The sequence below is a fragment of the Labrus mixtus genome, chromosome 16, assembly GCF_963584025.1.
Source record: "Labrus mixtus chromosome 16, fLabMix1.1, whole genome shotgun sequence".
Classification (NCBI taxonomy): domain Eukaryota; kingdom Metazoa; phylum Chordata; class Actinopteri; order Labriformes; family Labridae; genus Labrus; species Labrus mixtus.
The window spans coordinates 19979927-20003661 of record NC_083627.1 but is presented as its reverse complement, the minus strand read 5'-3'; the positions used below and the strand labels follow the sequence as shown (position 1 = coordinate 20003661).

The 23735-nt window shown below is 40.4% G+C and overlaps 3 gene segments (V, D, J or C); 1 reads left to right on the top strand and 2 right to left on the bottom strand.

The window, feature by feature from the left end:
* The window catches only part of LOC132990871 (Ig kappa-b4 chain C region-like), a 637710-nt gene that overhangs the window by 109736 nt on the left and 504239 nt on the right, over positions 1 to 23735 (bottom strand).
* On the top strand, positions 3172 to 3677 carry LOC132991526 (Ig kappa-b4 chain C region-like; the record flags this gene model as incomplete). The annotated part of the segment is given in 1 exon segment: positions 3172 to 3677. A coding segment is annotated over 1 exon segment (348 nt), but the record flags the coding sequence as incomplete, so codon positions are not given.
* LOC132991525 (Ig kappa chain V region 3381-like) lies at positions 21010 to 21556 on the bottom strand. The segment is given in 2 exon segments: positions 21010 to 21338; positions 21446 to 21556. Coding segments are annotated over 2 exon segments (384 nt in total).

The window sequence follows — 23735 nt, the reverse complement described above, 5'->3', positions numbered from 1 at the left end:
CTCTGTTTTGTCACTGTTTCATTTGAGGTTGCAGAATAACCAGGATTTGATTTCTTGTAGGCAATCAGACAGGGAAGTAAGCAGGAGGGAGGAGGTCGGTTTGGTGGACAAATAGAGCTGGGTGTCATCCGAATAGCAATGGAACTGGATGTTATATTTACAGAAGATATGGGCAAGAGGAAGGAGATAGATGATTAACAGAAGAGGTCCCAGGACAGAACTCTGAGGATCACCTGTAGTGACTGGAAATGGCTGAGATTTGAAGTTTTTTTTTAAAAAAGATTTATTTTTGGGCTTTTTTGTGCCTTTAATTGAGAGATAGGACAGTGGATAGAGTCGGAAATAAGGGAGAGAGAATGGGGAATAACATGCGGGAAAGGAGCCACAGGCCAGACACGAACCTGGGCTTCCCGCCTAGAAGACCACAGCCCCCACACATGGGGTGCGCGCACCAACCACTGCACCACCAGCGCCCCAGGATTTGAAGGTTTTGAGTTGAATAAACTGAGCGCGACCAGAGAGTTAGGCTCTAAACCAGTGCATGGGTGTGTTAGTCACTCCATTGGAGGCTATGTTTTAAGAGATTTAGATAAAGTTTAGATTTGTTAAGGGGTATGTAGGGGTACATTTGGACCACCTTTGATGTTACAATCACAGTGTGTGTGTGTGTGTGTGTCTGTGTGTGTGTGTGTGTGTGTGTGTGTGTGTCCTCAGTGAAGTGTGTCAGTCTCTGCAGAAACTTCCAGCTGCAGCAGTCAGTTCAGTTTCTGTTCAGTCTGACTGAGGGAGGTTTTTGTACGACGCTTTTTCACTGTGTGAACACATCCTGACTGTTGATTTCATGATAACTCTGACAGTAGTAAACTGCTGCATCTTCAGTCTGGACTCCACTGATGGTCAGAGTGAAGGCAGAGTTTGATCCACTGCCTGAAAAACGACCTGGAATCCCTGATTCTCGAGTGCTAGCATAGTAAATGAGGAGTTTAGGAGTTCCTCCATCTTTCTGTTGGTACCAGGCTAAAAGGTGGTAGCTGCCCGCGACATAAACATTCTGACTGGTCCTACATGAGATGGAGACGGAGGCTCCCAGAGCAGAGCTCACTGCTGCAGGCTGAGTCACTGTGACCTGTCCTCTGGACTCTGAGGATACAGAGACAAAAACAGAAAGCAGCATCAGAGTTTAGTGGGCTTCATTTCAGAGGGACGGATGTTCATAGAGGAGAGGAGTTTGATTCTCTGGACTTTACCTGTGAAGCAGCAGCAGAGGAGGACAGTCCAGATGAGGACGCAGATCAAAGTCATGTTTTTGATGATGAGGATGAGGATTTCTGTTGTGATGAAGGACAGCTGTCAGTCATCCAGTGTTCAACTGTCAGGACTATAAACTCTCCCAGAGCACTGGAGCATGGTGCTGCTGATGCAAAGTGGCTCTCTATGGAAATGTTCTGATTGACTCCAACAGGGATCACTCTCATTACTCTGTTTATCAATCAATCAATTAATTATACAATTAATTAGAAAACTTTCAAAACAAATTTAATATGATTTCATGTTCACGCTTCTAGAAACATTTATTCTGATATAAATCACGATAATTAATAATATTCTTGAGAAAATGATTTAAAAATAATTTTAATATCTCAAAGAAAGACTTTCTTTAATTTGTTATAATCTTTTTAAATTCTGTTGTCTTTTGGTCTCAGAGGTCTTGCAGGCAGAGACTCATTCAGGTGTCTGTGTTTGTGTCAGAGTCAGAGAGCCGTGTGTCTCTACAGCGAGAGGTTTTTGTACGACGACTCCATCAGTTTGTATCACTGTGGCTCACGTTCGGTGGAGGAACCAGACTGGATATTGGAAGTAAGTCACATATTCATCTTTTTATTCAATCAGTAAGTTATTCTGGTGTCTTTTGTCTTCATATTCAAGCCTGGAGGAAAAGAAAATACTGACCTTTAACTTTTAAATCGATTGTTTTAGAAAGAATAAAGACAACATTTGACTTTAAATGATTTCAGTTTAAAACAGAAATTGAATTTAAATGAAGGTAAAATGTTTGAAGCCAGAGTTTTTATTTGTTGGGAAATAGATGATTTTCACTCTCATGGTAAGGTGACATGTGGAGTTGTGGTAGTTTGACTTCAGTGTGTTAAAGTCAGTGAGTCGTGTGTCTCTACAGTGAGAGGTTTTTGTACGGCCGCTCAATGACTTTGTACCACTGTGGTGGACTTTTGGTGGAGGAACCAGACTGGATGTTGGAAGTAAGTTTCTGTATGAATATTAAACCTAATGTTAAAATACAGATTTTCATATTTGATCCACATAAATCACAATTTGACAACCTCAAAGACAGCTGCTAAATAATGTTCTATTCATGAGGGTTTTCTAACAATCGATATGGACGCCTTAATGACTGAAACAACTGAATGAAATTTATTTGATTCATTAACATTTATTGAAAATGTTAAAGCAGCTGTCTCTCTGTTTATTTGTAATATTTGTCATCGTGAAACTCTAACTCTAATGAAATCGTGTTTTTATCGGTGCTGCTTTACCGTGAAGGTTCACTCAGGACAGTTTGATTTCTGTCACACTGAAACATAAACAGGTTGATATTTAACAAAGAGAAGTGTTTTAAATGTTTTCCTGAGATTCATTTTCTGACAACTCTTTAAGGTATTTATCTGATTCAGTTGTTTGAATGAACCGAACAAAACAAACATAAAGAACGGTGTTTTAAAATGAACGTAATCTCTGATCTCTTTATGCGTCTAATTTAGACATTTTTCTGATTTGAATTCACATGAAGAACATTTTAATGTGTTCAGTTGATTCTCTGTTTTAGTTTGGGGTTTACCTACAAACTGTTTTAAAAATGTGTTGCAAAGTTTTTGGATTATTTTGATGGGGAATGTTTGTAATGTTTTTAATTTGATTCAGATGTAGTTTAAATATATTTCAGGTCGTTCTGTGTGATTCTCTCTCTGTGTGCTGATGTGCATGAGAGGCTTCTTAAAGGGAAGTGAAACAATGTGTGAGTGAGTGACCGGTGGAGCAGAAAGAAACATCTGACAGAAACTCCTAAAAAAAGAAAATCAACTCTCAGACATTAAAGGTGTCCTATAGGGTGTGGTGTTTGATTGACAGTTGTGTGCTCCCTGTCCTCTAATCTGATTGGTGTCTCCTATAGGTGATGTGCGTCCCACCCTGACGGTGCTGCCCCCCTCCAATGAGGAGCTGGAGCAGGGGAAGGCCACGCTCATATGTCTGGCCAACAAGGGCTTCCCCTCAGGCTGGAGTCTGGCCTGGAAGGTGGACGGCAGCAGCAGCAGCAGCAGCAGCAGCTGGGAGGAGAGCAGGAGCCCTGCGGTGCTGGAGAAGGACGCTCTCTACAGCTGGAGCAGCACCCTGAGGCTCTCTGCAGACCAGTGGAGGAAGGTGGGCTCTGTGACCTGTGAAGCCACCCAGGGCGCCCAGGCTCGAGTCACAGAAAGTCTGAGTAGAGACCAGTGTTCCCAGTAATGACTCACTGGGACTCTGCTGCTGGTTTTACTGTGATACTGCTCTCACTCTGCACCTCTCTCTCTCTTTATTTCATGTTTCTAAAGAATAAATATTAGCTTGTTGCTTCAGATGTGTGTGTATCGTTTTCTGATAATCTGTTCATTAAATCAATGAGAAATACACTTTTTGTCTTTTTTTAATTTTTTCAAAGTTGTTAAAATGACTTTTCTTTTCTTTTATCACAAACTGTCTTAAGATACTTCATCATCATGGAGCCAGTGACTACATTAAGAAATGCAGTTTCTCCATGATAACTTTACAAAGGACGAGTAAAAACACATCATGATGAGACATAAACACTGTTTTTAAACTCAGACTGAGCTCCTCAATATGTTTGATGAGTGCCATCAGTGATCACAGAACTTCAAACGATATCATTTTTCATAATTTATATAAATTCCCAAATGACAGTAAACTTGTTTTGTGCTCTAGTCTCTACAATAGTCGGTAATAATGAACAAAACCCATGATAGCCAGCATGACTAGCCGAGACCAGAGTGCTCAGAGACCGAGATAAGATCAAGACCAAGGCAGGACAAGAATGAGACAAGACCAGGACAATGAATTTCACTGAAAAATCATCAACTTGTGTGCAGCTGGCGTGTCTCTCACTCAGACTGTAACACCAGGAAGGTTGCAGCCGTAACTGGGGGATAAAAGTCAAACTACAAATGAACTGAAGTTAATCGTTGTTTCAAAAAGGGGCTTTTCCTTTCTACCACAATCAATTAAGGAACAGGACTACCACAAAACCATCACCATCTCCTCACCTCTGGCAGCCTGGTGGAAAACCCATAATATCACCAAGTCATCACTAGCACCATGTAGATTTTTTAATTTTATTTTTTAATTTTACCAGGTAGTCTCATTGAGATTTTGCAATCTCTTTTTCAAGAGAGACCTGGGTACATCAGTGGCAAATAAAATAATAAAAAAGAAAGAAGTAACAGACATCAAAAACACAAAGTAGATGCATGGCCAATACGCACAAAAACATCATACAAACACATTTAAAGTCAAGTCAGGTGTCCAAAGCAGGGCTATTAACATAGACAACTCCCAATTGATTTAAATTTGTGCTCTTTCAGCATCCCTTTAAATGCCACTAGAGCAGGGATGTCAGACATACGGCCCGACCCGTTGGCCGGATCCGGCCCGACAGCAGGTTTCATCCGGCCCGCGAGACGTTTTGGGAAGGAGGAGGAAATGTATTGAAAAATATTTTGAGATTTTTTATAAATTAAATATTTGTAATACGTATTTCTCCCGAATTGTATTAAAACCTATGTATAATGAGCAACTTAAAGGTTGATATCATGATATGAAAATTAATTAAATGGGGCACTTTGAACTATCTTCTCAGCAGGGAGTATCATAAAAAAGACGAGTCGAGCGCACGAGCTGCTCCTGCATTACGCTAATCAGCAAACAGGCTGAACACCTGAGAGAGGTGACACATGTAACGGGTGTGCCTGTCCTGCTGAAGTTCTAAACATCACTGGATGCACATCTGTTACTGGTCGTGATATCTGCGTTGTGTTCTGGTGTTGCGTTGAAAGAAGTACTCGGACCACGATCTGCTACTGGTTTCTCATTTATTGTGAACCGTGCTGGCTGCTGCATCTGCACAAGTCAAAAAGAAATACAAAAGTCTCAGTAACATGCAGTCTCTCTCACACACGCGGGTCTCCAGTCCCCTGTTAGCAGATAAACATAAGGGAAACCCTGTAGCACTTGGAAACATGTGTCTGCTAATAAACTTCATAAACTTCATTTACAAGTCTACATTTAAAACACAACTCTTCTGCATGTTCACCAACTTAAAGAGTAACCTCCAATTGCAAACTGCTGCACTTTACATTGTCTATAACAAGAAATAGTGCTAAACCATGAGCAGAGCAAACTATCCTTACCTTCTCTCAGTGAGCTGAGCGCGGACTGAGAGAAGCACAACACATGACGTCACGCACACTGCGACCTCTTAAAGTGACAGTACAGGTATTAACAGTTGAACTTCAGTGAGCCACAAAACACACATTAAACATGTTAAAACGAATATTTCTTCAATGTTTATCAGGGTTTGGTGAAGTTTCAAATATAAAATAATAATAATAATAATTTTAACCTGGTTACACACAGAATGCAGGTTTTCAAGAGAGATCGAAGGAGCGATATTTCTTTAGTTTTATTTGGTCACAAGTTGCCAGAATTGTATCAAAGCTACGGGACTTAACGACAGGCACACCTTTGCACTGCGCGCGCATCCTGACAGTCTTCGGTTCTATGCACACTTCTTTCCAGTTTCTCCTGTCTTCGATGATGAAAAACAAAAGTTTTGGCTGATAATAACAAAGCTTCCTATGGAGTTAGCCACAAAGAGCAGCTCGTGCAAATAAAAAAACAATCATCTCTGCCATGCGTAACGGCCCAGACCGTCTCCACACATCCAGACAGAAGTGTAGGTTGCGGTCACCGGCGTTGAGCCTGATGCATCTCCCGACTAGTTTTACCTCTGGTTATTGTAAAAACAGTAAATTAAAATGAATATTAACTGATTTTTAATTACAGATGGTTCATTTTTAGGTCACCCATAGGTGAACATGTTTTGTTGGTCACCTAAAAGTTTCAGCTCGACATCACTTCTAAATGCAGTAGCCTGCTGTTGCGACTTTATCACCAGCTTTCATCAGACCGTAAAAATATAACTATTACTGAACATTTCATTCTTATCCAAATACGATATCACGCACAAGCTTCCCGAGCATACAGAGGTCCGCGGGTTTAACCATGTAGCAGCGCTAAAATGCTTCCTCGAATTGCGCACAGAGATGGCACAGATTCATGGCGCATAAAGTCAGTGACAGAGTTAGATTACGATAGTGCGGACACATAGAAGAACGGACTGCCAGACTCATATCAAAAGTCGTTTAACTGAGTTTACTTAGTTGAAAAACGTGCACTCCACACGGAGCCGATCAGACTGCAGTGCGTAACGCTGAGGGATAAATTCAAGTCTGTTCGTTTGGAAACATGTTATCATTTTATAATGCCTAACACTAAAATACATGAAGATGACTTCGGTCTTTGCATCAAAGACACTCTGTGTGTTTGTGATAACTTATTCATGTGAGCAGGTTTAATCTGTAATGAACCTTAACGAGTGTAAACTGTGCTGTGGCCTAACACACACATATCTAAAGTCTCTCTCTCTCTCTCTCTAATGCACTGATCCCAGGGCAGGTAGAATAACCTGTGTCAAAGTTTCTATAACCTTGAACAGCAATATTAAAACATAAAATAATAATCTCAAACAAAACATAATAATTGATGTTTTCTTCTGTAATGTGGTACATTTAAATATTTCCATGTGCCAACATGCAGTTTGCAATGACAGAGTTAACCCCTGCTTAAAGTACTTCTACATTTTCTGCGTTAACATGCAGTTTTCTATACAAGTACCTTTTTTTGTCTTTTTTTCTAATCATACATTAGTCTATAAATCCATGTGTCAAGTTATAGTGATGTCTGCAAAATTAGTCCGGCCCACTTGAGGTCTCATTTGAACAAATCCGGCCCCCGACCCAATAGAACTTTGACACCCCTGCACTAGAGTGACCAGATCACTTCGCCGCAAGTCAGCCTGTAGTGCAGGGCTATTGAATTAGTTTTTACTGAGAGCCAGATACCAAAAATGGATACCAAATGAGGGGCCTGAGGCTCGAAATATGGGTAATCATTTTAGAAGCTTTTTGAATACCATTGGGAACAACAACATATTGGAAAGTGCATACTGTATTTTTAAATGCACAACAGCAACATTGCATTGCATCATGACACAACATAAAAAAAGTCATGTCTACATTCAAATGGCCATATAACGTGAGCAATAGTCCGAGTGAGCAATACCAGACATTTAGAAATTTAGCCATTTCATTAACAGACAAGATGGGCTTAAGTGCACTCAATCTTAGCAACAAAAAGTTTTTTGAGTCACAATCCATTATAACAATAAAGGTGCAAACTATCAAGGCAAATATTGCATCATCAGACACCTTAATAAACAGTCCATGTGAACCATACCACATCTATGGCTAGATTACGTGCATAATATAACATTAAGTGAATATTAAGACACCTGAGTAACATTTAAATTGTAACAAACAACCTGCAAAACTTAATCCTAAATAGTAACAATACTGCTGCCTAGAACAGTCTGCTCAGCCAGCAGTTGCTAACTATGGATAGAAATCCAACAATGACAGTGCAGAGTTTTTTTTACAAGGAAAATCCTTCAGTATTGAAAATGCACCATTTATCAAAAATCTGTCCACACCAGTGGCCACATTAAGTGCATAATATTGCATTATTGATATAAAAGATTCAGCAGTAATATTCAAACTGGTGCAAACAACCTGCAAATATCAAAACGTATAACTTACAACTGTTGTTTATCATGTAGCCAACATTTAATGAGAGAAATTACATTTTTTTGATTTAGCAAGAGCACTGAAGTCAGGAGTGTAGGTTGTCAGAGCAATGCGCAGACAGTGGTGCAGATGCTGGGCAGTGAGTGATGCACGGTTAGTAGTCTTAATGGCATTCATGTGTGAGAATGAGGATTCACATGTGTAAGTTGAGCCAAACATAGTGAGGATGAAAAGCGCCAGACTCCTTGAATGAGGGAATTTTTCCTTGCTCACTGCATGAGTCCAGAACTTTTGAAAACTTGTCAGCTGGAATGACTGGCGCAGGTCATCAGATGACTGAATGTCAATCAGTTCAAGTTGCAAAGATGCCTCATCCAGTGAGGTGACCAGTTCCTTTGCATTAAATGCAAACTCTCCCTCGACATCCACGCAGAAAGGGTCCTTCACAAATGTCATTACTTCTGTGGGGATACTGAAATGTTCAAATCTTGAGGCAAAGTTTATTTTCAAGGCATCTATAAATCTCGTCATTGCCTCTGTGATAGGTAGGCCTGATTTACACAGTGTGGGGAAATTAAGCATTTTGCCTGGACATAGATCAGCAGAAAAAAGAGAGAGCTTTCTCTGAAAAGCATTAAGTCTCTCCACAAGCTGAATCGCTGTTTTATCCCTGCCTTGCAGCTCCGTGTTAAGGTGGTTCATGTGATGGAAAATGTCGCACAAAAAGCAAACAGTAGCACAAAAGTCCTCGTTCTCCATAAGACACAGAAAAGTATTGGTCTTTTTCTACTTTGAATTACGGAGAAACACCAGTATCTCCTCTCTGAGTTCACAAAAACGTTTCAATGCGTTTCCTTTGCTGAGCCATGGGGTTTATGGGTAAGCAAGTCATTATATTGTGATGACATGTCCATCAACAACTGTCTGAAAAGGCGGTGCTGTAAGCTGGAGGTACAACGAATAAAGTTAATTACTGCCATGACAGAGTCCATGATTTCTTTTAACTCACCGCTTAGTTTAGCATACAAGAGACTTTGGTGGATCAAACAATGTAGTGATCTCAGCTGTGGAGAAACAACCGCCAACCTTGCTGACAGTCCCTGAGTCCTGCCCGCCATCGCGGGTGCCCCGTCCGTTACTAGCATGTTAATACGTCCCAAGTCTAAATTGTTCTCTTCAAAGAATGAGATCATTTTTTAAAATAATATCTCACCAGTCGTCTGACCTTCCAAAGGAATTAATGACACAAATACACAGTTGTGCTATATCACTGTTGTCTGTTGATTCATACACAGCTAGCGACATCACCTCCGCATTCCTCAATTTGTCCAAAAAAAAAACATGAAGACGTCGGATGCGAGGACCTCCACTCTCCTTATGGCTGAAGTGTCTGATAATGGATTTTTTTTGATTGAATCAATCAAACTGTTTTGAGTTTTCTCATCTGTAACCATCTCCTCAATCGATGCAAGCATAGACTCCTTGACAGTCTCTGCGTGTGTAAATGGCATTTTCTTTTTGCCTAATTGCCATGCTACTTGTAGCGATGCTGATGAAGCTCTCTCTTGTTCAGTACAAGCCCGAAAAAGTGTGTGACGTCTTTGGTCATAACATGCAGTCAGCCCCAATATCTTCTGGTGGCGAGCATCAGACCCCAGCGGGAAAACGGTGTCAAAGTTTGCATGGGTGATTTTAAAATGTCTTCTCAAGTTGTATTCCTTGCACACCGATACGCACTCGTTGCATAGTAAACACACAGGCCTCATAGAAACAGAAATAAACAGATACTTCTTTGTCCATTCGGTGTTAAATTGTCTGTTTTCTGAGTCCACTTTTCATTTTTTTAAAGTAGAAAGAGACATTATGAACGGCGCTAGCAAAAACCGGATCTCTGGTGCTGCTGATGAGTGTATTGAGACCGCGGCGATGAGAGCATGCATCAAGCAGGAACGAGAGCAGGAGATGGATAAACAAGAATAATTGCGACACCATGAGGTGAGACCAGGGTGAGACACACAAATTGGGAAAAACATCTGTGCCTCTGTCTCATGGTAATACGGATATCATACACGTCGGCAATTAAAAAATAAATAAAACATACAGTGATACATTTTTAAGAGTAAAGACTTCTTAAAGGGCCACTAAAAATGACGTTGCGGGCTGGACCCGGCCCCAGGGCTGCCAATTGAATAGCCCTGCTATAGTGTGTTCCAAGAAGAGGAGGCGGAGTACCTAAAGGCCATCTTATCTAATTCTGTGTGGACCTTAGGTACACATAGCAATAACAGGTCAGACGAGCGTAGGCTATAGCTACCGATGTTGCGTGAAATTAGAGCGCATAGATAGGAGGGGAGTAGACCAAGAATGGACTTATAAATAAATGTGAGCCAATGGGTGTGCCTCCACATAGCCAGAAAGGGCCAACCAGGTACAGTAATGTGTCAGAGCTTTGCAGCCAGTCACGGACCTCAATGCGCAATGATACACAGCATCAAGGGGTTTCAAGGCGGTGGGAGAGGCATGCATGTATACAATGTCACCGTAATCAAAAACAGGCATAATTGTAGATTGCACAATGGTTTTCCTACTGGCAGTGGAGAAGCAGGATTTGTTTCTGTATAAGAATCCTATTTTTATTCTAATATTTTCGGGAAAGTGAGCCTATTGTCCAGCCAAATCCTTAGGTATTTATAGGATTCTACCCTCTCAATTTGGGAACCCTGAAGTGTGTGAATACCAATAGGAATATTGTTCACATAGGACCTTGAAAATAAAACACATTTTGTTTTATCAGAATTTAAGATATGCTTGTGATTAATGAGAGCTATATGAAAGGCATCAAAAGCTGACTGCAAAGTTTAAATAGCTAATTCACAAGAGGCGCTGGTGGCATACAGGATTGTGTCGTCTGCATAAAAATGTACATCACGTGGGGAAGAGAGCACCATGTTATTTATATATAAAGAAAATAAAAGTGGACCTAAAATAGACCCTTGTGGGACACCTTAGCTAATTTCAAGAGAGCTCGATCTGATACCTTCAGCAACAACAGCTTGAGTTCTCCCTGAGAGATAATCATAAAACAAGTTAACAGAGAGCTCATCAAATCCTGTTGAAGATAGCTTATTTATTAAAATGCTGTGGTCGACAGTATCAAAGGCTTTGGATAAATCAATAAAGAGAGCAGCACAATGTTGACAGTTATCGAGATGATAAACAATATTTTTTATTTGTGTAAGTGTTGCTGCTGTGATTGTGCTATGCCCTGTTCTGAAACCTTACTGCTGAGTTTGCAATATGTTGTTGGCCCCCAAGAAGGCCCTTAACTGAGAATTAACTAAATATTCAAGGATTTTGGCTAAGCAGCTTAATTTCTCGTTAAGCTCATCCAAAACCAAAACAATGGATTTTTACTGCCAAATTTACAAATGCTTTCTCACTGTATGTCAGAACAGATAACATCATATTCTAAACCTAACTTATAGGCTAAAGCCAACATGAACAGCTGTTCATATTGTAGATTGAAACACAAATATATGATACTATTTTTTTCCATTTCTAATGAGAAACAGCTGATTGAAGTTATGCAAATACCTCGTTGGGCTGAAGGGAAAAGTATATAGAAACACAAAGACAGTAAGAAAAATGCCTGCACGAGGGAGAGGAAGACGACCAGGACAAGGGAGAGGAAGAGGAGTACCAGGACAAAGGAGAGGAGTGGGACAAGGGAGAGAAGTGGGACAAGGGCAAGGTAGAGGAAGAGGAGTTAGAATGTGTGGTGGCGTTCAAAGAAGGACCAGAGCTAGGGTAACTGATGAAATAAGAGCTGCTATCATAGAGCATGTCATAAACCACAGACTATCATACAGAGAGGCTGGTGAACACATCTCAGCCGGGACCATAGACTGTAAATATTACTGGACAAACCCTGACCTGTCTGTTACATAAGCAGCAAATGAGTCCAATCGAGGGCTGCATCCATATTGGATTTGCAGTCTCAACCTAACTTTGGATCAACCTTGCAACAGCAGTAAGGCGGGACCGGCGGGACTTAACTCCGCCCATTCAGCGCGACGTTAGCAGTCCACTTGACAACATAGCTAACGGCTAGGCTGCTATCGTCCCCTATTCCTGCTCGTCCTGAGAAAACTCTATAAACAATAAGTTAACATTTAACTTTTCTACAACACAGTTAAAACGAATTATATTCAACCCAAATATTTAATTAAAGTCTTAAAACTACACTTTTTTAAATATACAATTATGGTTATTAGTTATTTGTCAGAGAAGTTAGACTTTTTCAGTGTTAGCAGAGAAATACATTAGCAAAGTTTTATCCATAGACTGTAAATAAATATGTTAGACATCCAGAAGAAATCAATATTACAAAGCATACAGTTCATGTTACTGTTCTGACAAAAAGAGGAATGTCTGTGTCTTATATTTACTGATGTCAACAGCGATGCGAACATGACAATCTAAAAATAAATATTTAGTATTTATCATAAGACATTTGTTTTCTATAGAACCCTGTGAAGTCATGGAGTCTGTGGACAGTGTCAGCTTCACACCAAAAAGTATTAGAAAAAATTGTGTTTAAGACTGGCATCTATTATTATGAGTTGCAGCTATCTTGTTCAATATTATTCCTGCAGATAAGGCTAATAACAAAAAACACCCTGAGCTGTCACATGTAGTTAACTGTACATTTTGTCTTGTCTGAGGCATTAATTGAACACCTTTGTATTTCTCCTATAGACACAGTGTGGATTATTGGTGACTTGTCCGTCGAGGTGCCCAGAGAGCTGCAGAGACAGAGGAAGAAACCTGAGCCTCAACAACATCTGCATTTGTTGGTTCTTCTGTTGTGGACTTCAGTTGCTTCTCTTCAACAGTTCGCTGCGAGGGAGGTCTCCCCCGGATGGCCTGAGTGATGACACCCACAGGCTGAAAGCTGGAGCTGAGGCGTGTTTTATGCCTCCTGACAAATCGTTACACCGCACCCGCCTGTCAAGCTGGTCAGCTACACGCCTTATTGTGAATAACTCTTATCCTTCATCAAATCAAACGACCCCCGTACAGTGTGTGTCGATCAAGACATGAGCTAATCAGACCTATTTGTTTGTTTTGTACCAAGCTGTAAACATGTTAATCTCTGCTGTAAAAACAGGCTTTTTGAATGTGTTTTTTCAGATTAAATAAATATTTCAATATAAAAGCAGTCTTATGTCTACTTAGAAGTATACATTTCAGATTTGAATTGACAAGACTAAAATGTGCATTAATGCTAAACTCAATAGCTTAGTAAGTCTACTTTTACACAACTTTTTATTCTTTTGACATTTTTTTTTACCAAATACTAATGTAGTTCAAAATTTGCCCTTAAACACAGCCCCATTCTCAAATCAAGATACATGGAGAGTAAATAAGATCAATAACTTGTGAATAAAAACTCAGTTAAAAATGATTTAGAAATGTAGTCTTCCCAGATCAATATCACATAATATCAACTTCTCCCATCTAAACTGGACAAAGGGTTTTAAAATGGGAAGAAAATGGTTCGATTGCAAGTTGTTTGGAGGAGATCTATTTTTATTTGAACAGCTGAAGCATGATGCAAGGTGCAAACCCTCCTCCTTCTTCTGAAGCCTGTGGATGATGTACTGCTGTCTTATCTGTTGGCCATCTTCTCTCATCAGAACTTCGACCGTTGAAAAGTCATTCTGAAGAAGCTCGAGCATGTGACATGGATCCAGGAGAACATGGACTTTTAGTGAGGGGTCTTCAGGATGGCAAAGAAAGAGAGAAAATATCAGTTATTCATTAAATCATTGTTTTGTTCTCATCTATTTTTCTGTATTCATCTGTGTGTAAGAGCACATTTATAAATTCAACAGTGTACCACCCAGACAACAAAGGTACAGTATTCAGGTAATCAACATCTATTCAAAGTTAAGAAGATAAACCTTATTGTAATCATGCTATTTTCAGCTCTCTCACTCACTTGCACAATGATATTCCACATCAAATTGTCTCAGATTTTGTGTGAGGAAAGATTAAGCAATTTATTGTGGCTATTACTTCATCTTAACATGAAACAAATATAACCTGAATTATTTAAATCATTAACAGGTCCCAACTCTCTGTGCTTTAGTACAGAACATACAGTAGCTCATCTGTTATTAACATGAGCTCGGTACATGGCTTCATGTATTCTTCAAACTATTTCTTGTACTTATTGCTTTATATCTTATTTTCATTCCATATGTTATTTATATTTTATATTTCTACTGCTATATTCTTTGTAAGAGCATCTGTAACGATTAAGAACTATATTAATAACCATATTAAAATTCCCTGAACTCATTTTTTTAAATTTGGTAACAGTTTGCACAAATCTTAAGACACTACGTCAACCATGTAACATTGATGTCATCCTCTATAACCTACACAGCATATTAGGTTCAGTTGAGTTAAGTTTATGTTAAGTACTGACGGATAATTACTACACAAAGTTTGTTTTTTAATGTCGACATTTACGTGGAGTATAACATTCATCATAACGTCAGATAACCATATTTACAGTCTGCGGTTAACCACCGAGGTGAACCTTTAGCTTCTAACATCACACAAACTCATTATTTTCAACAACAAACATTTCTAAACCATTGACCGTAAATAATGGGCTACACTGAGTACAGTTAGCCGACTGGTTTACAAGCTAACGCTAAACAAGCTAGGTCCGTAAATATGAATACCGACACATGAGTATGCAGTAAATATAACACTACTATATCACTTACCGAAAAAAACTGAAGCATCAACTTCTTGGATGGTCTGTTAACTGCACAGCAAGCCATGTATGTTGTCAGATATGTGTTAAACAAACTCTCCAAATGAAGTAAAAAAGACGAGAAATCAGACGGATCAAGCTGCTACCTAGCCTCCTGACCTGCTGACTTGACAGACAGATGCAGCGTGCAGAGCTGTCAATCAAATCTGCCACATCCCTTATATGGGCATAGCCGTTTTCCTTAATAAAATCAAATCCAACGAGTTATAAAAAAATTCACCCCTCCCCCCACAGTGGGAGGAGAGGGGGCCGTCAACTTATCAGATATATCTTGTTTTTTGAACCAGGCTGTGAACATGTTAATTCCTGTGGTAAAAACGGGCTTTTTTGGCTGTGGGCTTATGGCACTTCCGGCGCTTCTGCAGCCAGCCTCAAGCGGAACCTCGAGGAACTGCAGTTTTTTGTACTTCCGCATTGGCTTCATTTTTCGAGACCGGAGGTTGCCCCTTGGCCGGGACACAGTGGCATCCATTGTCCGGATTGTTCGACAAGCCAACAGGTTGGATATTTTACAAGTGTCTCGGTGTGTGTGTATGTGTGTGTGTGTGTGTATGTGTGTGTGTGTGTGTGTGTGTGTGTGTGTGTGTGTGTCTGTGTGTGTGTGTGTGTGTGTGTGTGTGTGTGTGTGTGTATGCGCGCATCGGGGTGAAACTCTGCCGTGCACAACATCGAGAGCAGAGGAGAATTGTAAACGCGCGACCATGTAGAGACAGAAATGACATGACGTCGTGTAAATAAGATAAAGAACATAAGGCTATTAAGTTTGTTTAATAAAAGGACGAGGTATAGACTTGTTCTATATGAAAGGTATCCTCATGACTTCTGTTGTGATCTCTCGCTATATAGAAAATAAAATGAACTTGACCATCATGGGGGGCGGGGGGTGCCGTTGGTTGGGCGGGCCGCCTCCCTAATATAACGGTAGGGGAAACACTGGTCTGAATGAAACAACTATACAAAGTTCATTTTGAAATAAACAGCGAGCGCATCAAAGAACTCTGTCGCCAGTACATCCAGGTAAGGTTATGCAATACAGTCATTACTGTACTATACATAGTGTGTTTGCAGTAACCTACTCTATAAACCTGGAGTACAGTAGGTCTACAGCAAAGCATTTACACACACTGTGTCTGATTACTTTCAGAGAGTCATGGAGAAGGAGGCCAATCAAGTCCCACATGAAATGATCTACGTTGACGAGGCTGGCTTCAACTTGGCGAAAAGGCATCGGCGTGGAAGAAACATAATTGGCAAAAGGGCCACAGTAACCGTCCTGGGCCAGAGAGGAGCCACCATCACCATGTGCGCTGCAATCTCCAAAAATGGTGCACTCCTGCATAAATGTGAGATTGGCCCCTGACCACCTTCTCCTGTTTTTAGACGACCTGCACAAAAGACTGGTGGCAGAGGCAGAAAGGGGACAGGTGGGAGACCACTTGCCAATATATGTGATCACATGGGACAATGTGGTATTCCACCATTCCTGTGCATTCACAGCCGGGTTTGACACCCATCCGAGGACGATGTCCCTTTTCCTTGCCACTTACTCTCCTTTCCTCAACCCCATTGAGGAGTTTTTCTCAGCCTGGAGAAGGTTTTTGACCGTCGCCCACAGGACCAAATGTCCCTCCTGGATGCAATGGATGCTGCCTGTCAAGACATCACAGCTGAACACTGCCAGGGGTGGATAAGGCATGCCAGAAGATTCTTCCGAAGATGCCTTGCCAGAGAATATATCAGGTGTGATGTGGATGAGAACATGTGGCCAAATGCAGAAGACCGGGCAGATTTTTTTTCTTTCTTTATTCTTCTGTGGCTTTTTCTGTTTGTATATTTTGTATTTTCACATACAGTAATACAATATATGGCAGCTATATTGTATATTTTTGTTATTTTGCAGTAATGTCCTGTTGCAGATAAAGCCTTTACTGTAGCAATTCTGTCTCTGTCTTCTTTTCTTCATAAACAGTACATTCTATAAAGCTACTCTGAGATGGGTCATTCTTTTTTGTATTACATTTCTGCAGCCAAAGAAACAAAATGCATGCATTTACTAAACCCAACAATACAAAATGTAAAGAGGCTTTAAAAGAAAGTGCAGTGCTAAGCACAATCTATGATCAAATATGTCTATTGTATAAGGGCAGATCTGACACATGTAAAATAATGTAGTTCCTGTAATTCCATCTGATGTTCATGTTTTTATGACATTGTGCTGTGATTAAATGTTTATGTTGGAAGAGGACATGTGTTAGTGTTTTGGAAGAATGATTCTATTTTGAGTGTAGTGTTTTGGTGGACATGGTGTAGTGTGTGAGTGTATTATTTTATTTTGAAAATTAGTGTTGGACTTTAGTTTACAATGATTTTGAGCATGAAATTAACTGTTTTGCCATTTGTGTGTTGTAGGTGTGTTGGTGTATTAAGAGTTTAGGAAAGTTGTTAAAGTATTAGAAAAATTATGTGTGTGTGTGTGTGTGTGTGTGTGTGTGTGTGTGTGTGTGTGTGTGTGTGTGTGTGTGTGTGTCCTCAGTGAAGTGTGTCAGTCTCTGCAGAAACTTCCAGCTGCAGCAGTCAGTTCAGTTTCTGTTCAGTGTGAGTGAGGGAGGTTTTTGTACGACGCTTTTTCACTGTGTGAACACCCACTGACTGTTGATGACATGAAAACTCTGACAGTAGTAAACTGCTGCATCTTCAGTCTGGACTCCACTGATGGTCAGAGTGAAGGCAGAGTTTGATCCACTGCCTGAAAAACGACCTGGAATCCCTGATGCTCGAGTGCTAGCATCGTATATAAGCAGTTTAGGAGTTCCTCCATCTTTCTGTTGGTACCAGGCTAAATAGTGGTAGCTGCTCCAGACATAAACATTCTGACTGGTCCTACATGAGATGGAGACGGAGGCTCCCAGAGCAGAGCTCACTGCTGCAGGCTGAGTCACTGTGACCTGTCCTCTGGACTCTGAGGATACAGAGACAAAAACAGAAAGCAGCATCAGGGTTTAGTGGGCTTCATTTCAGAGGGACGGATGTTCATAGAGGAGAGGAGTTTGATTCTCTGGACTTTACCTGTGAAGCAGCAGCAGAGGAGGAGAGTCCAGATGAGGACGCAGATCAAAGTCATGTTTTTGATGATGAGGACGAGGATTTCTGTTGTGATGAAGGACAGCTGTCAGTCATCCAGTGTTCAACTGTCAGGACTATAAACTCTCCCAGAGCACTGGAGCATGGTGCTGCTGATGCAAAGTGGCTCTCTATGAAAATGTTCTGAAAAAATGGCTGATTTTTAGCTGATTCAAAATGTGCTGAAAACAAATTTGAAAATGAGAAGTTTTTAGGTCATTCGAAACATACTGCAGAGATTTGTCAGCATACAAAGTCATTGTGTGTTTTCATACAAAATTCTATCATTTTTGCACTCATTTATTTAAGAAGAAGTAGACAAATTACCGACTTTTATTTATATTCTACTCCACTTCTCATTCATTGTGTTCATCATTGATTTTAGATCATTCCTCCACCTGCTGTTTAGACATCCTGCTAAAATATTTTGCAGGTTTAAGATTCTTTTAAAGGAAGCTTTCTGTGTTTCTCATCAGAGTAACATCATATGAGTTCACTGGAAGCCTCACAACAGTTATTGAAGGCTTTAAAGTTAGAGGAACATAGTTTAATGATTTATTTTGTCTTTCTATTATTTCAGGTCATGCTAGGCACTTCCTTCAATAATAATACATTTTATCTAAAGGCCCCTTTCAAGGCACTCAAGGTCACCTTAGAAAACAGAGATAAAAACAACAAAGTAACACTACATCGATAAAATGAACATTAAAAATAAAATTTTACAGGATGTATAAAATCATTGTGAGGAGGATTCATGAGACTGGATGGAGAATGATCAGACTGAATATGCCAGTTTAAAAAGATGTGTTTTGAGATTAGATTTAAAAATGGACAGAAAGTGAATATTACGGATGTGTGGTGGGAGGGAGTTCCAGAGGCTGGGACCAGAACGGCTGAATTCTCTGGACTCAAATGTGGACAGGCAGGCGGTTGTTGTGGTGGGTTGAATTGAAGAAGAAGACCTGAGAGTGCGGGTGGGTGCGTTGATGTGCAGGAGTTCAGAGAGGAACAGAGGAGCGAGGTTATGGATGGCCATGAAGGTGAGGGGCAGAATTTTGAAGTCAATGCGATATTTAACTGAAAGCCAATGAAGCTGCTGAAGGACAGGAGTGATGTGATTAACAGAGGGCGTTCTGGTAATGATGCGAGCGGCAGAGTTCTGGACCAGTTGAAGTTTGTGGATGGACCTGAGAGGGAAACCAAAGAGAAGGGAGTTGCAGAAGTCAATGCAGGATGTAACCAGGGTGATGACATGGATGGCAGTACTGTTGGGTGTGAGGGACGGGCGGAGGCGATTAATGTTACGAAGATGGAAATAACCAGACCGAGACATTATTGATGTGAGCTTGGAATCATAGTGTGCTGTCGAGGATGACACCCAGACTCTTAACCTGAGGGGAGGGAGAAACTGAGGAGTGGTCAATCGTGAGAGAAAACTGTCAGGTTTTGAAATTGTGGATTTGGTGCAAATGAGGAGAACCTCTGTTTTGTCACTGTTTCATTTGAGGTTGCAGAATAACCAGGATTTGATTTCTTGTAGGCAATCAGACAGGGAAGTAAGCAGGAGGGAGGAGGTCGGTTTGGTGGACAGATAGAGCTGGGTGTCATCCGAATAGCAATGGAACTGGATGTTATATTTACAGAAGATATGGGCAAGAGGAAGGAGATAGATGATTAACAGAAGAGGTCCCAGGACAGAACTCTGAGGATCACCTGTAGTGACTGGAAATGGCTGGGATTTGAAGTTTTTTCTTTTAAAGATTTATTTTTGGGCTTTTTTGTGCCTTTAATTGAGAGATAGGACAGTGGATAGAGTCGGAAATAAGGGAGAGAGAATGGGGAATAACATGCGGGAAAGGAGCCACAGGCCAGACATGAACTTGGGCCGCCCACCTGGAAGACCACAGCCCCCACACATGGGGCGCGCGCACCAACCACTGCACCACCAGCGCCCCAGGATTTGAAGGTTTTGAGTTGAATAAACTGAGCGCGACCAGAGAGTTAGGATCTAAACCAGTGCATGGGTGTGTTAGTCATTCCATTGGAGGCTATGTTTTAAGAGTTTTAGATAAAGTTTAGATTTGTTAAGGGGTATGTAGGGGTACATTTGGACCACCTTTGATGTTACAATCACAGTGTGTGTGTGTGTGTGTGTGTGTGTGTGTGTGTGTGTGTGTGTGTGTGTGTGTGTGTGTGTGTGTGTGTGTGTGTGTGTGTGTGTTTATGTCTGTGTATGTGTGTGTGTGTGTGTGTCCTCAGTGAAGTGTATCAGTCTCTGCAGAAACTTCCAGCTGCAGCAGTCAGTTCAGTTTCTGTTCAGCCTGACTGAGGGAGGTTTTTGTACGACGCTTTTTCACTGTGTGAACAGATCATACTTGCTTGCATCGAATTCTCCTCTACAGAACTGGTTAATGCGCTCGCCCCATGTATGGAGGCTGTTGGCCCAGGTTCGAAGCCAACATGTGGCTCCTTTCCATCATATTGTTTCCCTGATTTCCAACTTTATCCACTTTCCTATCTCTACAATAAAGGCACATAAAGCCCACCTGCCAAAAAAAAGTCAAACAATATTGGTACCTGTTTCAAGTCTTACTTTATGCTCCCCCAAAACACAACATCCTCTTTTAAGTTCACATATTCTCCTCCTCTTCCCCTGTGTGTGCAGTTTATTGTTCTAAATCCACTCTGATCCTGTATTTGATCATGTCTATAAACCCCTCTATTTCAGCCCTGCTCAGAACAGGCTGTTTCTGTGTCTGTACCTTTAAATATATAAATGATCTGTGTCTGACCATCATGGTGAGGAAAGAGGGGGGAGAAGTGGGCTGAAAATGTTTGAAATTTAAAAGATGGTCTGTTTATTCTCTTCAATGTGTGTGTGTGTGTGTGTGTGTGTGTGTGTGTGTGTGTGTGTGTGTGTGTGTGTGTGTGTGTGTGTGTGTGTGTGTCCTCAGTGAAGTGTGTCAGTCTCTGCAGAAACTTCCAGCTGCAGCAGTCAGTTCAGTTTCTGTTCAGTGTGAGTGAGGGAGGTTTTTGTACGACGCTTTTTCACTGTGTGAACACATACTGACTGTTGACGACAAAACTCTGACAGTAGTAAACTGCTGCATCTTCAGTCTGGACTCCACTGATGGTCAGAGTGAAGGCAGAGTTTGATCCACTGCCTGAAAAACGATCTGGAATCCCTGATGCTCGAGTGCTAGCAGTGTATATAAGCAGTTTAGGAGTTCCTCCATCTTTCTGTTGGTACCAGGCTAAGTAGTGGTTACTGTCATAGACAAAAACATCCTCACTGGTCCTACATGAGATGGAGACGGAGGCTCCCAGAGCAGAGGTCACTGCTGCAGGCTGAGTCACTGTGACCTGTCCTCTGGACTCTGAGGATACAGAGACAAAAACAGAAAGCAGCATCAGGGTTTAGTGGGCTTCATTTCAGAGGGACGGATGTTCATAGAGGAGAGGAGTTTGATTCTCTGGACTTTACCTGTGAAGCAGCAGCAGAGGAGGAGAGTCCAGATGAGGACGCAGATCAAAGTCATGTTTTTGATGATGAGGACGAGGATTTCTGTTGTGATGAAGGACAGCTGTCAGTCATCCAGTGTTCAACTGTCAGGACTATAAACTCTCCCAGAGCACTGGAGCATAGTGCTGCTGATGCAAAGTGGCTCTCTATGGAAATGTTCTGAGAAAATGGCAGATTTTTAGCTGATTCAAAATGTGCTGAAAACAAATTTGAATATGAGAATCTTTTGGTCATTAGAAACCAACTGAGCATCATCAGCATACAAGGTCATTGTAGGTTTGTCTGCAGGTTTAAAGAAGCTCCCTGTGTTTTTCAGCATAGTAACATCATGTGAGTTCACTGGAAGCTTTGTGAAGAGGTTTTTTTTATAGTTAAGGTGAAGAATAGCTTTCAGTGTAAATGCATTATTGGGTAGTTTTGGTGCATGGGGAAGGAAATGTGCTTCTTATTTTTTTATATGGTTTCAGGTCATGCTTGGCCCTTCATTCGATGACATAATTTTAAAGGTTTTAGACAATGTTTTGGTTTTAACGGATATGCAGGGGATAATATGGACTATGTATGTGTTATATAGTCCAAAATATTATCATTATTGTTTTTATTATTATTAATTGTGAGCCAGTAAAGATGGATGTAAATATTAATGTGTCTCTAAAGGTTTAATGACTTTAGAAATTCCTTCTTTATGTAATGTGGTTGCTTGTCAGTCCCCGGTAGAGGCTATATAAGGGTGACGTAATCAAGCGCTCGCCCTGTCTTACCTGTGAGTAGAACAAGGAAGTGCAGCGTGAGGTGAACTGATTACAAACAATTGCTAGTGGTAAGTGATCTGTTGAACTTAAAACGTAACTATCCACACAGTATGAAAGCACATGCAAGAACAGGGCTAAAGTTAAATTTATTCACTCTTGTAGATCGTGGATTACAACAAGTAGGAGGACGACTGGACTCTGTAGTGACTCATTGTTTTAACGGTATGAGAGTCCTCATGTTGTGCTGTGAATGAAATCATCTCTGTTGGGCTTTAATAATTAGTTTGTATTTTATTATCACTCTTAATCATCAGCGGCAGCAACGGGAGTAAACTTGTTGATTATTATTGTGCAAAATTAATGTATCAAATTATGTGACACTATGTAATTATTTTCTTATATATTTTTTTTGTATATTAGTATATTAGCTCATCACAACATTAAAAGCACACTGCTGGTCTGGGTGCTACATTGATGAATTAAAGGTATGCTATTTTGGGTTGACACTTTAAAGAAATGTAATTAATATGTTTTTGATATTGATTTAATGTCTTGTTTATTTCTCTAGGACTTGGAATTAACTAAAAACTGTCACTGTTTTTCCCCACTTTAATATTTACTTAATTGTTTATTTTTAGAAGTAGTTTCAAATTAGATACTTTGACGGGCCGCGTGCAATAGACTTTATGGGCGAAGTGCAATTCATGAATTCATAGTAAAGCTATAGGGGCGAGGGTAGTAGCTCTGAAAGCCTTGATCCCTTTTGCTGTGTTTATTAATTTGTAGTGTTATGCATGAATTATTTGCTGCGTGAGCAGGTGAAGTTAATGATTATTAGGGAGTGTTGTTAAATGTATCAGTTGGATCTTGAGTGTGATTAGGAGCAGCTATTTTTCCCTGTGTACCTTCTTACTATGGGGATCAAGTGATTCATCAGTCATCCCTGCACAGTGCCACAGTAATGTATGTGTGCCTTGTCTAGTGAACTGCGTATATTTATAAAGCTACTGTGTCACCTGTATTGGTCATTCATTTTAACTTGTTTAACGTTGTGTTACATTCTTAAATAAATACTATGTTGTTAAAACTACCATCCTCTCGTCTACTTAATTGAGACACCAACCGGTTAATTTTTGGTGAAACATCTGGTGTAGTGGTAGCTACTTTAGTCCTATAGACGGTAAAAGTGCTACATTTATTTTCTCATTTTAATTACGTGTTTTTTTTATAGTTAAAATGTGCTCAAATATATGAACTATACTGGAATAATACTGGAACAATGCAGCTTATCAGATAAAGTAAAGAATAAAAGATAAGCAAAGTATGATATCATCAGCATATAGAATCTTCAATGTTTTAGTACCAGCATTATGACCTCGACATATGGAACAACTGATGTTTCTTTAATGAACATATGCCACTCACAATCATGTCATGTGTTTAGTTAAGCTAAAGACTACACATTATGCTCTGAATGTATAGAACAGGAACATGATGTT